This window comes from Plasmodium falciparum (genome assembly GCF_000002765.6).
Source record: "Plasmodium falciparum 3D7 genome assembly, chromosome: 6".
Classification (NCBI taxonomy): domain Eukaryota; phylum Apicomplexa; class Aconoidasida; order Haemosporida; family Plasmodiidae; genus Plasmodium; species Plasmodium falciparum.
Genome location: NC_004327.3, coordinates 642501 through 660000, shown reverse-complemented (window position 1 = coordinate 660000; position 17500 = coordinate 642501). Strand labels below are relative to the sequence as shown.

General features: G+C 19.3%; 4 protein-coding genes across 4 annotated transcripts in view; 2 read left to right on the top strand and 2 right to left on the bottom strand.

Annotated features, from left to right (window-relative positions):
• PF3D7_0615800 (conserved oligomeric Golgi complex subunit 4, putative) overlaps positions 1–2062 on the top strand; it is a gene marked incomplete at both ends in the record, with an annotated part of 3851 nt that extends 1789 nt beyond the window's left edge. Inside the window, 2 exons of the mRNA XM_961051.1 lie at positions 1–1618; positions 1745–2062. The exon at positions 1–1618 is cut by the window's left edge and continues 912 nt beyond it. Coding sequence (XP_966144.1) covers positions 1–1618; positions 1745–2062 — 1936 coding nt within the window. The remainder of the gene's footprint in view (positions 1619–1744) is intronic.
• A 302-nt stretch (positions 2063–2364) lies between these two features.
• PF3D7_0615700 (RNA and export factor binding protein, putative) lies at positions 2365–3625 on the bottom strand (the record flags this gene model as incomplete). Its single annotated transcript, XM_961050.1, has 7 exons — positions 2365–2459; positions 2650–2713; positions 2855–2923; positions 3018–3095; positions 3217–3291; positions 3444–3508; positions 3601–3625. 7 exons carry the CDS (start codon positions 3623–3625, stop codon positions 2365–2367), a joined length of 471 nt encoding a protein of 156 aa, XP_966143.1.
• Positions 3626–4404: 779 nt separating this feature from the next.
• On the top strand, positions 4405–13364 carry PF3D7_0615600 (zinc finger protein, putative; the record flags this gene model as incomplete). The annotated part of the gene is made up of 8 exons (XM_961049.1): positions 4405–4462; positions 4744–4892; positions 5151–5265; positions 5451–5563; positions 5712–7934; positions 8160–12810; positions 12931–13150; positions 13307–13364. The coding sequence occupies 8 exons, from the start codon at positions 4405–4407 to the stop codon at positions 13362–13364; spliced, it is 7587 nt and encodes a 2528-aa protein (XP_966142.1).
• A 467-nt stretch (positions 13365–13831) lies between these two features.
• PF3D7_0615500 (cdc2-related protein kinase 5) lies at positions 13832–15949 on the bottom strand (the record flags this gene model as incomplete). Its single annotated transcript, XM_961048.1, has 1 exon — positions 13832–15949. One exon carries the CDS (start codon positions 15947–15949, stop codon positions 13832–13834), a length of 2118 nt encoding a protein of 705 aa, XP_966141.1.
• Between the last annotated feature and the right edge of the window lie 1551 nt (positions 15950–17500).

Sequence of the window (17500 nt, the reverse complement as noted above, 5' to 3'; positions counted from 1 at the left end):
ATATAAAATATTTGATATAAGAAATCATATAAATACAAATATATTTTCTATAGAAAGTGGATTATATAAAAATTTATCATATATTATTAATATACAGAATTGTATATGTGCTTATATTCATCATGAAGTTTCATTTTCTAATATGTGTATTGATAAAGCATATATATTAACAGATGATATTATGTTATCTTTAATGGAGGATGAAAAAAAAGAAATAAACAACAATAATAATAATAACAATAATAACAACAATAATAATAACAACAATAATAATAATAGTAATAATCATAATATTATTATTAATAATAATGATAATAATAATAATAATAATAATATGAACTATGAAAATGTTATAAATAATAATGAATATACATCAACTATATTAGAAGATGCTTTTTTTATATTTCAAAAGTGTGTATGTAGAAGTATTCATATGAACGATATTAATACTATTTGTGTTCTAATAAATAATATTATGATACATCTATCTACAACATTAAAAAATTATTTACATGATAATTTAAAAATTAGTAAAAATATTTATGCTTCTTTTATACACGATATACATAATCTCAAATATTTTTCCTTTACAAAATTGTTAAAACATATAGACAAAAATAATTATTTCGGAGATAACCAAACTAGCGCCACCGTTACATTTGCTCAAAATTTTGTTAACTCGATTAGTTATATAAGTCAGGAAAATAACGAACATGAAAAAAATTATAAAAGTTATGTAGTTGCTGAAAATGGTGTAACAGATAAATGTGATGTCACAAATAAATATGATGTCACAAATAAATATGATGTCACAAATCAATATGACGTGACAAATCAATATGACGTGACAAATAAATATGACGTGACAAATCAATATGACGTGACAAATCAATATGACGTGACAAATCAATATGACGTAACAAATAAATATCTTGCGAGTGATCAACATAATACTGTTGCACAATATTTTAAAAATTATGAAACCCCTTCTGATGAAATCCAAAAAACAAAAAAGGGTATCTCTGATGATGCAGATAAAAAAACGTTCATGTCATATAATAATATTATTAATAATAATAAAAAAAAAAAAAACTTGTATGATTACTTAAAACCTCATCACTATGAAAATCTATATAATCCTTTATCACCACAACAAAATATGATGTATGAAATTATTAACTCAAAGTTTAGTTATCCACATTGTGTTAATAATATCGACTCGTGTTATATATATATTCAAAAATATAAAATATTTATTACTGATTATTTTGCTGAACAATTCATCCAAAATAATAAAAATCAGAAACACATACAAAATTATCAACACATGTTTAATAATGCCCTAGCTAATTATGATAATATATTAAAAGAATATGAAAAGTTAAATACAGAAAATTGTAGAAACCTATTAAATATCTTAAAAATACATTTTATCAATGAATTAATTGTAATCGAAAACATCAACTTTAATATTACAAGCGAGCAATATTCATACTATCAATTAAATGACCCATATATAAATAACTTAATAAATAGAATAAAATTGGTTATAAACCATATATCATTATATTTTAATCAAAATATTTTGTACATATCTATTAACATGTTGGCCGAAAAGGTAACTCAAGGAATTAACAAAATATATACATATGTATATATATATATATATGTGTATCTATTTATATGTGTATCTATTTATATGTGTATATTTTTATTTATTTATACATTTTTATTCTCTTCTCAGATATGCAAATACATCGAACGGATTATAAAAACCAAAACGTTCAGCCTCTATGGATGTGTACAAATAGATAACGACATCAGAAATCTGATGCTCTTTTTTACTTCCTTAACAAATATCAATGTTAAAAAAGAATTCTCAAAACTATTAGAAATATGTGAGTTACTAAATATAAGCGACCTACAAGACTTTAAAGATTTCTATGATGAAAATAAAAATAATTTGAATTCAGCTGAAATTGAAGGTATTATATCCCTTCGAAACGATATTTCCGAGGACCTCTTAAAATTGATAAAATCGTACATGAACATGAAAATATAACATACCAAGTGTACATATATATATATATATATATATATATATTATATTTTTTTAACTCTATAATGTATTTTTTTATTTATATGTTTATATATATATATATATATATATATATATTTGTCTATTGTATAAAAGGAACAAAAAAAAAAAAATTAATAATAAAAAATAAAAACATATATATATTATAAAACGTTAACATCTTATATTTAACACATTCTTGTTTTTTTATTAAGTAACAATTACTTCTCTTTTCAAGAAAAAGAGAAATATATATATATATATATATATATATATATATATTTATATTACCAAGGACATCGACTTTTATATTTCTTTTTATATGTATAATTTCTTTTATGTAATATTTCCATTTTTATTGATAATCCTTCAATTTCTGAACCTGCAAGGAAAAAAAGCAAAAAAAAATATGAACAAGTCAGAATATTTGCACACATAAAATTAAATTATTAAAATATTTAAATAAAATAATAAAATAACAAAATAATGGAGGTGTAAAAGAGTAAAAAGATAAATAAATGAATATATAGATAAACAAATTTTCATTAAGTAATCATATTATCCTCTCTAACCATCATATTTATCTATAGCCTTTTGTGCATCATTTATATTTTCAAAAACGCATACTGCTGTACCCTACATAAATAAAGAAAGAAAGAAAAAACAAGGAAGACAAATATTAAATAAATGTACACATATATATATATATATATATATATATGTATGTATTATATTTATACGGTTTAATATTTAAATTATTCAAAATATATAATTTACATTTGATCTATCTGTGTGGTCATAGTTTATCCAAGCATTTACAACTTTACAAACATTACTAAACAATTCCTACATAAGTATAAACAAAATTATACAAAATATGTAAAATATATACGTATTATTTACATGTGTATACATTTTTATATATTTATATTTCCTTTACCATTAAATCATTTTTTGAAATAGTATAATCTAAGTTGGATATTTTTACTCGTATCTCATTATTTCTCTCTTCATAATTCTTTTAAAAATAAAAAAATGTAAATATATATATATATATATATATATATAAATTATGTAATATATTTATAATAAAATTTTGTGTATCATAAATATATCTATGTTCATTTTTTTAATTTTACACTTCCGTAGGAACCTTTCCCTCTATATTTATTTATTCTATTATGTTGGTTATTCGTTTTATAATCATCGTGTTTCTATATATTTATATGAAAAAGAAAAAAGAAATACAATATCATTCAAGTGTATGTATTTGTGATAAATTAGATCTTTTTTTTTTTTTTTTTTTCTTTCTTTATTTTATTTTATTTTATTTTATTTATTTATTTATTTATTTTTCTCATTTTACATTGTAATTATAATATTTTCCATGTGATTTATTATTATAATTGTTTTTTCTTCTCCGGTGTTCATCTGAAAATAAAAATTGAAAAGATACAATTCATTAAAATTTATTTTTTATATGTAATTTCATTCTTTTATTTTTAAATATATATAATTAGAACCTCGATATTTTTTTAGGTCTCTCATCTTTTAACTTGACCAGGCTGAAGAGACTATAGTATATAATATATTATGTATAATAAATAAATAAATATATATATATATATATATATATATATATATGTATGTATGTATATATGTATGTATTTATTTATAATTATAGAAATCTCAAAATAAAAGAAAAATTAAAAGTATATTTTTTTTATAAAAATGAAGCATACAATTATGTCAGTTATATTTTTAATTACTATGTATTTAATTATATATATATATATATATATATATATATATATATATATATAAGTATAACATAACAAAAAATATATATAATAATAAAAATAATGGATAATGAATACATATATATATTGTACATATAGGGAAAAATTAATCTTTTTTATAATATAAATTATATATATATAATATATATTTATTTAATATTATTATATTGTATTATATATACATATAATATATATATATATATATAAATAAATACATCATATGTTTATTATGTTAGATATGTATTTAAAAAAAAAAAAAAAAAAAAAAAAAAAGTTCAAAAAGATATTGTTACATTTATATAAAACATATATAACTTATTTTATTATATATTTATTTTTTTAATGAATATTCATAAAATAGAACTAATATATTTTTTACGAAAATTAAAAATATCCACAAAATATTTATTATGTATATAATATATTAGTAGATGTTATTTTATTTAATCTTTATATTGTAAGAAGGATATAAAAATAACTTTTTTTTCGTTCTTTCTTTCTTTTTTTTTTTTTTTTTTTTTATAAACTATGAAGAAAAAGAAAGTTATCAAATTAAAAGAGAGCTATGCTCCTAAAAGCAGTTACTGTAAGATTATATATATATATATATATATATATATATTTATTTATTTATTTATATTCATAATATATTTCTTTTTTTTCTTTTTATTAATTTTTATAAATGTATAGATTATGCTTTTTGTATATATGTATATATTATCTTTTCACATTTGCATCTATATATATACATATATACGTATGTATCACATTAATATTATATTCTTTATATATTTTAATATTATTATTTTATTTTATTTTATTGTATTGTATTATATATTTATATATATATATATATTTTCCTTGTAGTTACGAAAGACGCCTTACTTACCAACATTTTTCAACAAAGCAGTGAGAATTTCGTTTTAGATGTCGAATGTAAAAATTCTCAGCTCATAGTAAATTGTATTAACAAATTACATAAGAAAAATCTTCAAACAAAACTAAAAGCAATAAATGTAAAGTCCACAAAATGGAATATTATAAATATATATACAATATATATACAATATATATATAAAATATATATAATATATATATAATATATACATTTCATATGTATAATATATTTTACCTCCTATTTGTTATTTACATATATATATATATATATATTAACATGAAATAAATTATATATTCCTTATATGATATGTTTATTTTATTTTATTTTTATTTTATTTTATTTTTATTTTATTTTATTTTTGGTATCATTTTTATAGGAATTAATGTCATATTTAAGTAAATATGACGAAGCAACAGTAGGCCATTTTTTTCCATCCTTTTTAAGTGTTTACAAAAAATTAATATATCATCCAAATTATAATTTGAGAGAAAGTAATATTATATATTAAAACATAAATGTGTATATTAAATTATTGACATGTTAATACTTGATGTGATATTATGTCTTCTTGTATTTTTCTACATTTTTTTAAAATAAAATATGTACATATATAATTTTCTTTTTTTTTTTTTTTTTTTTTTTTTGTTCACTCCCCCTCTTGCTTCCCCTCGTACAGGTTTGAATATGAGCTTGAAAATTTTCATAGAGAAAATAAAGACCAAGATAAAAAAACACATAAATGTATTTTTACCTCCTTTGTTTTTATCTTTTTTCGATTATAGTAAAAATGTAAGGGAAAATAATTATAAACCTGTTTTTATATCATGATAAAATGTATATATAAAAAAATAAAAATATATATATAAAATATATACATATAAAATATATAACATATATGTATACATTTATATATTTTCTCAATTTTGTTTGTACATAGGTTAAGCAAGTTTCGAACGATATCCTTTCGCTACTGTTTCCTTTGAAAGAAGACTTAGACAGAGGAGAAGAAAAATCAAGCGAAGAGGAAAAAAAAGAAAAAGGAAATGCTGGCAAGATAAAACTATACAATGATAATAAATTATATTTGAATGTAAAAAAATTGAATATAAACATAACAAATTTTTATAATTGTTTAATATATATAAAAAATGATTTAGATGAAGAAGCTTTGGGTTATATAAAAAACCGAGAAAATTCTGATGATTATCATAAAAGTGTATATTTATTTAATGTATTATGTTTTTATCCTTCTTTATTATATATGATAATAAAGTTTTGTAAGATGAATATATTAGAAGAATGTAAAAATGATTTGAATAATATGGAAGATAAGCTTATTAATAATAATATGAATGGTTCTATAGAATATAATCATTATTATAATAATAATGATAAATGGAATTTGAAGAATGATATATATCTCTCCAAAGTAAGAGATATTTTTAAAATACAATATAATAATTTTTCAAACACCTATAATTCTTTTTTCCTAAATATAAATATTATTTATAAAGAAAATAAAGATGATGTAAGGTTACAAAAAATGTTATATTTATGTGTTTATAATATTATATATTTATTAAAAAAAATAAAAATAAATTTTATGACTTTAAATAATGAGAATGTTAACGAATCCTTATGTAATTATATTTGTTCAATTATAAATAATAAAGAAGAATATATATATAAGACTATTAATCATTTATTATTACTTTTATTTTTTATGGATAATAGGAAAATAATAAAAGAAAATTTTTTAAAGAGTTATTTGTCTTTAGTAAAACAAAACAAAATATATTCAAATGATGTTTTTAATTATAATATATGTTTGTTCCTATTTTTATTCAAAAAAGAGGATATAGAAGAATATTTTTTTTTCTTTTTTTTCCTTTTTTATTTTTTATTATTAAATAATAATAAATCATGTATTGTTATTTATTATGATATTTTATTACATTTATATGATTATTTTTCATTTATAAGTATACAGCAAATACAAAAAAATGAGAAGGAAGGAACTAACACGATAATTAGTAATAATGATGGAAATCAAGAATCAATAATGGTACATGATATAAAAGAGACACAAACCAATGTCGACGATATAAATATTAAAAACATGGAGGGAACAAATATAAATCTGTTGGATAGTATAAAAGAAAAGGATAACATAAATAATAAATTGTATGTGGATGAAAAATATTGTTCCTACGTTTTATGTCTACATATATTATTATTACCCTTAGAAATGATATTAATACAAAAGAAGTTATTAGATTGTAATTATTCTTATAAAAATAAAGATCTTTATGAAAATTTGATAAATAGATATTATTGTAATAAGAAAAAAATAAATCCTAAAAAGGATGTAAAGGAAAAAGACAAATTTGATGATTTAAGAAAAAAAATAAAGGATACAAACATCGATGAAAAACATTTCTTGTTAACATTTATAAATTTTATAAATTCATCAAAAAATAAAAATGATATAATATTTAGTTCTCTTGATTTAATAAGTGTATATGTAAATAATATGTATGATGAATTAAATAAAAGAAATCAAAATGACATTCTAAAAAATCATATATGTAATGATGATAAGAATGATAAAATATTAAAAGATGAAAATAATAAAAATAATTATAATGAGTCATATAACATTACTAATAAGAAGAATAGGAGTCAATCTGAATATGTAGAATATTATGAAGTATTACATTTTTTATTTCAATTATTTTCAGAAATTAAAAATGTTCTCTTTAGTACAGATTTATCTTGTCATGAAAACGTTATAATAATAACAAGAAATAAATATATATCCACATTAAAAATTATTTTTATAAATACATTTATGTTAATAAAAAATAATCACTATAAATTAATAAACATAGTTAAAAATAATATGTTATTATTCAAATTTTTTTTTTCCCACACGAAAGAGGAACCACCATCACCATCATCATTAATATTATCACCGTTATCATCGTCCTTTTCTTTGATTATAATATTTGATATTATTAACAAAATATTGAGTGATAATAATATAAATAAAGATATATATTTTGATTCTCTGAATGTTGGATTAAATGTACTTTATATGTTTTTTGTTATGTATAATCAGTCAACATATTATGTTGAGCTAGCCAAAATGTTTTTTTCGGTATGCATGCAAAAAAAAAAAAAAAAAAAAAAAAAATATACACATAAAAAATTAATAATATATATATGGAAAAAAAAAAAATATATATATATATATATATAATTATATTTATTTATTCATCTATTTTTTGTATCTTTCATTTTTTTTCTTTTTTTTTTATATATTTTATTTTTTTTCTTTTTTTTTTATATATTTTATTTTTTTTCTTTTTTTTTTTTTTTTTAGATTGTCCTTTGTGAACCCGTAGACGAAGACAAAGCTGAAGAGAAATTCAAAGTCTGCATAGATGTACTTCAATTTATGAGGAGAGAAAATATAAAGTTCCTAGATCTGTCATATGAGATTTTAAGAATTTATTATCATTATATAATGAATAAATGTAAGGATGAAGATTTATTAAAAACGTTTTACGAATTAATATATGAAGATGAGAAAACAAATAGAAATAAATTTTTATTTGACAGACAATTTTATATTGATTTATTTTATGTTCATAAAGAAAAAATGTATTTAACTCAATCGTTGCCTGACATAACATTTTGTAGTTTCTTTTGTAAATTAGTTTTAGAAAATTTGATAACATATGATTGTAGGGATGATACTACAAATAAGAACAACTTGTATGTATACTTTTTACTTTTAACATTGTTAAGAGTAGATTTTAATTATGACGAAAAGTTGGTTCAATTATTTATGACGCTGGACAAAAAAATATTATTAAGATATATGGAGGTGTTACGTTCAATATATAAAAATTGTAGGGATGATGAGAGTGCAACGTATGGTAATGGAAGAATAGAAAAAAATATATTACATAGTATTATGGACGATCCTTATGATGATAATACTTATGATGATAATACTTGTGATGATAATACTTATGATGATAATACATATGATGATAATACATATGATGATAATACATATGATGATAATACATATGATGATAATACATATGATGATAATACATATGATAATAATACATATGATAATAATTATTGTGATGATAATGGACGACGAACTAAAGAAGAAGGAGGTTATTTATTTTTACTTGAAATATATAAATCATACATTTATTGTGGCATAAATTATGAAATGGATAATATGGAAAAGAAGAATTTAAAGAGAGAAGACAATATAAATAATATTAAAAATGATTGTGATAATGTTGAAGAAGAGGAAAACGATTTTTGTGTAGCATCTAATAATAAGGATGAGAACATCAACAATATGAATAATATATTAAATAAGAAAGAGGAAAAAAAAATAGAACAATATGTTTTTATAAAAAGAAAAAATATCTTAAGTTCAAGTTTTATTAACAGATTATTATTTTTATATAAATTATATTATGATATATATAAGGGACTAGATTTTACACATGTTATACATTGTACATATTATTTTTGTTTAGATGTGGTTGAACCTAATGATATTAAAATAACAGAAGAATTATGGTCACCTTCAGAAAATTATATAAAATTAGAAGATTCGTTTTTTGATTATATATATGCAAATATGAAATCTAAAAAATTATATAAATTTCTTAAAAATGTATATATAAAAGAAAAAGATATAAACCAAATGGATAATTATAAAAAATATGATAATTTAAATTTATATTTTATTATTTATAAATATATGAAAAAGAACAGAATGTTAACTTGTGTACGAAAAAAACTTATATCCGATATAATGAAGAGAACAAATAAAAATAATATTACTTTTGTTAATATTATATATGTTATGAAAAATATACAAGATAATAAAATTTTTAAAATATGTAAGGCTCTATTAAAATACATGTATGATAAGAATTATATATTTTTAGATGAGATATTATATTATTTAAAAGATATAAAAGTGAAAAATAATGTATATTTCAAATTGAAGATTTTTTTATATAAAGAGTTTATAATAAAAAAGGTACTTATGTTAAAAAATGTGCAGTGTGTAGAAAAAAAAAATTTTATGAAAAATGAAGATATAGAAATGAATACAAATGAAATATACAACATGGACAATGAAGATAATGAAGATAATGAAGATAATGAAGATAATGAAGATAATGAAGATAATGAAGATAATGAAGATAATGAAGATAATGAAGATAATGAAGATAATGAAGATAATGAAGATAATAAAGATAATAAAGATAATGAAGATAATGAAGATAATGAAGATAATGAAGATAATAAAGATAATGAAGATAATGATGATGAAAAGATAAACGAAACACCCAATTTAATGTTATATAATAATAATAATTCTTGTCCTTATATAAAAATATTAGAAATGATTAAAAAGTACGTTCCCGATTATTTACATTTTTATATTGATAATAATTTTAAATTAAATGTAAAAAATGAAATACAATATTTAAATTTATTTCATCATTTAATATATATAAGTAAATATACATCTTTTAATTTATATATTTATAAAAGTGTACAAAAAGCTTTATATGAATCTTTACAAATTATATCTTTATCAAATTATGATATCATATTTTATTCTCTAGAATTTGTTTTACGTAGTCCTAATTATTTTTCCTTTTTTATTGAAAATAATATGGTTACGGTAAATAAAGAAAATATCTTTTTAAATTATTCTTTTTATTTAAAGACATATTATAAAAAGATATATGATAAATATATTAGTGTATATAAAAATAAAAGAATCGTATTAAATAATATTCTATCTAATACGTATAACGTACAAAAGAATTGTATCGAACATAATAATAATAAAGAGAATATAATTAAAATATCACAGAAAAATCAAAAAAGAAATAAAATAAAAAATAAACAATTATATGAATATAATAAAGGAGTTCACTTCTTAAGATTTATGTATGAATTATTAGAACAACATAGGGAAGTCATATTATTCCGTAATCTTGTTGAAAGTAAAACGTTTATACAGACATTAATAAAAATTATATATTTCATATTATCTATATATAGCTGTAGAAAAAATAACAATATGATAAATGAAAGGTATAAAGATATATGTATAAAAATATTAGGACATATGTTGAAGCATGAGGAAAAATATAAAAACCAAGATAATATCAACATAAATGGTACTAAAAAAATAAACCGTAGTAACAATAATTATAATAATAGTAGTAGCTGTTGTTTTCCCATTATTGTTGATCAAGATAATAATTCACAGACACATTTGCATGCCATATACAAAATATATCTTCTATCTTTAAAATTTTGTGTCACAGAATATTTTGAATATTTTGAAGGTATGAACATTTTTTTTAACAATGTCAAGAACATACATTTTGATAGTATAAAAAAACATGAAGAAAAAAAAATTCTTGATATATATATAAATACCTATTATTTATATATCTTATTTTCTAATATGGAAAAGTTTAAAGAAAATAAAATATTTATAGACAAAACCTTTTCGTTGCTCTTTTTAAATTGCTTATTTATAAAACGGTTGCATGATTTAAAAAATGAAGGTAATCCTATTTTTCAAGAAATAAATAAATATTTATGTATAAATAATGACACCCACAATGAATTCTTATATTTTATTATTGAGGAGAATATGAAGAGGGGTGAAAAGAATGTGGAACAAAAAAACAACACCATGGATAATAATAATAATGATGAAAATAATGGTCATAGTGGTGATGAAAAAAGTGGTCATCATAATGATGATCAAAAGAGTGGTCATCATAATGATGATCAAAAGAGTGTCCATAGTGATGATCAAAAGAGTGTCCATAGTGATGATCAAAAGAGTGTCCATAGTGATGATCAAAAGAGTGTCCATAGTGATGATGAAATAATTGGTGATAATAATTTCCTTGAAGATAACCAATCTAATATAAATGAAGAGAATAATAAAATCTTCAAGATTGAGGGCAAGGAAAATGATTATACATATGATAAGTTAAATAACATATACGTTGAAGAGGTTGAACATATGAGTGATAGTAGTTTAAATTTAACGGATGATGATATTGTAAGTAACTTTTTATGTTTTGAGAAAATAAAGAAAAAAAAAATGAATGATTTAAAAAAGAAAAAGAAATCAAACGAAAATGGAAGGTATCAAGTTAATAATACATGTTTAGATAAGAATATAAAACATGAAAATAATTCAAATAATATATACAATATTGATAATGATAATATTAAGAACAGATATGACAATAAGACATGTACTAATAATATAAAAACCAAGAAAAATAAATCTTTATACTTTTTAAAAAAAAGTTTAAAAAATCCATTTTTATTAATAGATATAAATAAGAACATTTTAGATTTATATACTTTTCTTTTAGAAATGAATTATTTAAAAATACTTTTATCTATGTTAAACATATGTTTATCATCTGAATATTTTATATATGATTCGGATACATATCAACAATTTTTATTATTTATAGAAAGTAATAATTTTAATATATTTCATTTTTTTAAAGATATAAAAGAAATAGATTGTTGTTTAATTCAAAAAAATGATTCTTTAAAGAATGCGAAAAAAACAAAAGTATATATATTTTTCTTTTCCTTATATTTAACATTATTACTTATAACAACATATCCAAATGAATCTATAATAATAATAAATCAAAATAAATTATATAATATAATTACATTTAATCAAATCATCTTTTCGAATTTAATAATAAATTATCAACTGAATCAACTAAAAATTATATCAACTCAATATGTTAACACAACATATTCGTATGATCCTTTATCCAAAATATTGTCTTTTAAATATAAAATAAAGGAAGATGAAAATGAACAATTTGAAGACATGACGGCAAAACTAACTTTGACTTTTCTTCCGAATTATCCATTTTCTCATTTTATTATAAGTGATAAGATAGAATCGTTAGGTAAATAAAAAAAAAAAAAAAAAAAAAAAAATATATATATATATATATATATATATATATATATATATGTACATATATACATATATACATCTATACGTATGTATATATTTATTTGTTTAGATAAGAAGGCGTATATTCACAATTCTATTAAAAGTATGTACAAATATGCAAGAAATGGAGATATAAATGAAATATTTATAAAATTTGATAACATCATGAATAATTATTTTGAAAATAAGGCACAGTGTAATATTTGTTTCATGCTCTTATATGATAAAAAGACATGTGACAAAAATTGTTTGAAATGTAAAGCATCTTACCACAGCCACTGCCTTCATAAGTAATTAAAAATAATAATATATGCAAAAAATTTTATATATGTAAAAAATTATATATATGCAAAAAAATGTGTATATGTGTGAATATATATAAATATAAATATATATATATATATATATTTAAATATTTATGTATATTTATTTATTTATTTGTTCAGGTGGTTTTTAACGTCACATAATACCAAATGTCCATCATGTCAAATGCAATTTTGTTGAGGAGTAAAGATTATAAGAAAATAAAAATTTTTATATATTTATAATAAAATTGTTTATATTTTGAAATTATTTATATTTTGAAATTGTTTATATTTTGAAATTATTTATATTTTGAAATTATTTATATTTTGAAAATATTTATATTTTAAAATTGTTTATATTTTAAAATTGTTTATAATTTTATGGCAGTATAATTGTTACACGTTTGTTAATATATATATGTACTTATTTATTTATTTATTCATTTAATCAATTTAAAAAAAAAAAGACAATAAGATGATTATAATACAAGTTTGTATTTATAATATTGTAACAAAAATGTTTTGTTTACATCCAATTATACAAAAAAAAAAAAAAAAAAAAAAAAATTAAAAAGGATAAAAATATAAATATGAATAAAAATATATAAATAAATAAATATATATATAAATAAATAAATAAATATTTATATATATTTTTCTTTTTCCTTAAAAATGAGAAAATTCTAGATGACTTGCTTTATTCTTTGTCGTAGCAGCTTTTATTTTTTTTTGTTTTTGTATACTTTTATCAGGTGTTGAAAAATCTGGAATGGATAGATTTCTTTTCATTCTGATTTTATTTGTAAATTCATATGAATGTTCTGGGTTCATAACATGATAACTTGATCTATTGAATTTTCTTCTTTTAACAGATGTTGGTGGTGTCATATAAGTTGTACTTTCATCATAAAAAGAAAACTCTTCTTTTGTTTCTTTCACATTTTTTTCTTTCATATCATTTAATACTTTAATACTTGCTCTTTTAATAAATCCATTTGTATTCTTTTCATCATGAGCATATTTATCTGAAAAAATAGCAAAAGATCTTCGTCCACTTTTTTTATATCCTCCTAAATTTTTAAAGGTATCATTAATTAACTTAAAAATAACCTTAGCATACTTATCATTTGATTTACATAAAAAATGAGAAATCATAGTTGTCGTAAGTAAATTTTTTTTTTTTTGTTCAATTTCTCTAAAAGTTTTAATACCAATATAATATTTTAAACAATGTACATACCAATTATAAACACCTATACCATCCAAGTTATCAAATCTTATATCTGAAAACCAAGGATGCGATAAAGCATCAGCTGCCGTAATACGATCATTCGGATTATATTTCAACATCTTAACAAGCAAATCAATACCTAACTCGTCTATTCGTCCATTCGTAATAACGTTTAAAGCATCCTTTTTATTTTTTATATGAACATTAAAAAAATCCTCCTTTAAAGGATAAAAACGGGAATTACTAAAAAATTCTAGTTCATCTTTATTAGGTTTACCTAAAGAATTAACGATCCTAATAATCAAATCGAATTCTGTGACTCCTTTAAAAAGAGGTCTTCCAATAATAAGTTCACATATAATGCATGCAGCTGACCATATATCAACATTTAAACCATATTGAAAATCTTTATTATAATAATCATCATCTTGCTCTTTTTTTTTTTTCTTTTTTTTTTTTTTTTTTTTCATTTTATTTTTACGACGACTCCAATTGTGGTTATTATAATTAATGTTACTATTATGGTTTTTGTTATTATTATTTTTATTATTACTACTAGTTTTATTACGACCATGTAATTTTACTTCTACATTTTCATCTACATCGTCATCTTCTTCTTCTTCATCATCATCATCTTCATCTTCATCATCATCATCATCTTCATCTTCATCATCATCATTGTCATCCCTTCTATGATTTGTTGCATGACTTTTATGATGATGCTTATTAGATAATTCAAATTTCGAAAGCAGCACTTCCAAAGGTCGGTAATATATTGTACAAACAGTAGGTGTCATGTCACCATCGTTTTTTAATTCTCTGCATAAACCTAAATCTCCAATTTTTAAAAGATACTTATGATTAGATGTCTCTTGTAACATAACATTCTCAGGTTTCAAATCTCTATGACACATTTTATTATTATGTAAATAAGCTAATCCATTTAATAGTTGGAAGGATAGCCATTTGGCTTCTTTCAAATTAAGTCCCGCTTGATCATCACTAATTTTTGTTTTTTGTATAAGCTTTTTTAGATCTCCACCATCACAATATTCATAAGCAGCAAAAATAAATTTCTGATCAGCTGCCAAGGGTGTGATATCTAATTTACTATGATGATGATGATGATAATTTGATGTATAATGTTGTAATATCTGTCTATTTATATATTCACTTATAAGCTTTTGTCTATCTATAGTAACATCTATTAAACGAAGGATATTAGGATGCCTCCCAATATTTTTTAAACAGCTTAATTCTCTTAATGTTGTACAACTTATACCTTCTTCATTTATGGTCCTTAAATCGTCTCGAAAAAATTTTATGGCATAAACATTTTTACGAAAAAAAACAAATTCATCAGTATAATAATCATAAGGTAAATAATTTGTATTTTGATATAAATCATTATTATTATTATTATTATTATATTTTATTACTTTCCCTTTGTACACGTCACCATAGGTGCCCCCCCCTAATTTTTCTTCGAGAGATACGGTCGAATATATATTATTGAAGTATATTTTGCACTTTGTTAATGTAATTCCAAACATTAGATAAAGTGATATGAAACGAAACGATATGAAATAAAACGATATGATGTGATATGATGTGATATATGATGTGATATATTATATGATATATTATATGATATATTATATGATACAAAATGAATAAAACAAACGAGTGACTTCAAACGGTGGGTACTTTCTTTAAAATATATGTAGATAAATAAGCACACACCAAACATATAAAATATAATTGTAATTTATAAATTATATTTATAAAGTATATATATTTATTGTAATATATAAATCACATAAAAAAAATAAAATAAAATAACAAAATATAAAAGGTAATCATTGAAACATAGGTATATGTGTTTAAAATGGCTTTTTCATTTTACAATATTTACATTATCATAAATAAAATATATATATATGTAAACAAATAAACATATATTATTTATTTATATATATATATATATATATATGTATATTTTTTTTTTTTTTTTTTTAATTTAATTTCTATCTATTGCATATATTATTTTATATGCCTACTTATTGTTAATCGATAAGCCATTTAAAAAAAAAAAAAAAGTTTAAAAAGAATAATATGATAAAATTGACATGTTTATTTTATTTAAAATTATTAAATACTTAAATAAAAAAATATATATATATATATATATAATAATACTCCTTATATGTATGCATTTATATTTTATTGTTCTTTTCTTTTTCTATCCTTTAAGTATATTGTATCAATAAATATATATATATATATATATATTTCTTATTTGTCTTATATATACTTTTTTTTTTTTTTTTTTTTTTTTTTTTTTTCCCCACAATAATTTATATACATTAGTACAAAATGTACTGGTTTGTACTTTATAATATTTGTAATATTAAAAATAAGGAATTGAAAAGTTACACATATATATATATATATATATATATATTTATATATATATATTTATATATATTCGTGTGTGTATTAAGTATATTAACATAACCTTATGTAAAAACTTACATTTCATATATATTATATACATCTCTTATTTAAAAAAACGAAATTGCTATGACAAATATAAATATATATAAATATAAATATATATATATATATATATATATATATATATATATATGTTAGACAAATTAATAAAATATATACATATTATATATATATATATTTTTTATTTTAGATAAGCAACAAGTCAAACATACAATGTAAAAATATGTGAGGACAAAGATGAAATGTATAAAATGTATGAAATGTAAGAAATGTATGAAATGTAAGAAATGTATGAAATATACGAAATGTATGAAATATACGAAATGTATAAAATGTATGAAATGTATAAAATGTATGAAATGTTTCAAATGTATAATTAAATATTATATTAATATGAAATAAAAATAGATAAAAAAAAAAAAAAAAAAAAAAAAAATCTTTATATATACTGTATTTATTTTATAACTATTAAATATGTCAAAATGAGACATGGCTAAAAAAAAAAAAAAAAAAAAAAAAATCAACAAATCAACAAATTTTTACATATAAATAACAAATAACTTAAAATATATTTTAAAGCTTAATAC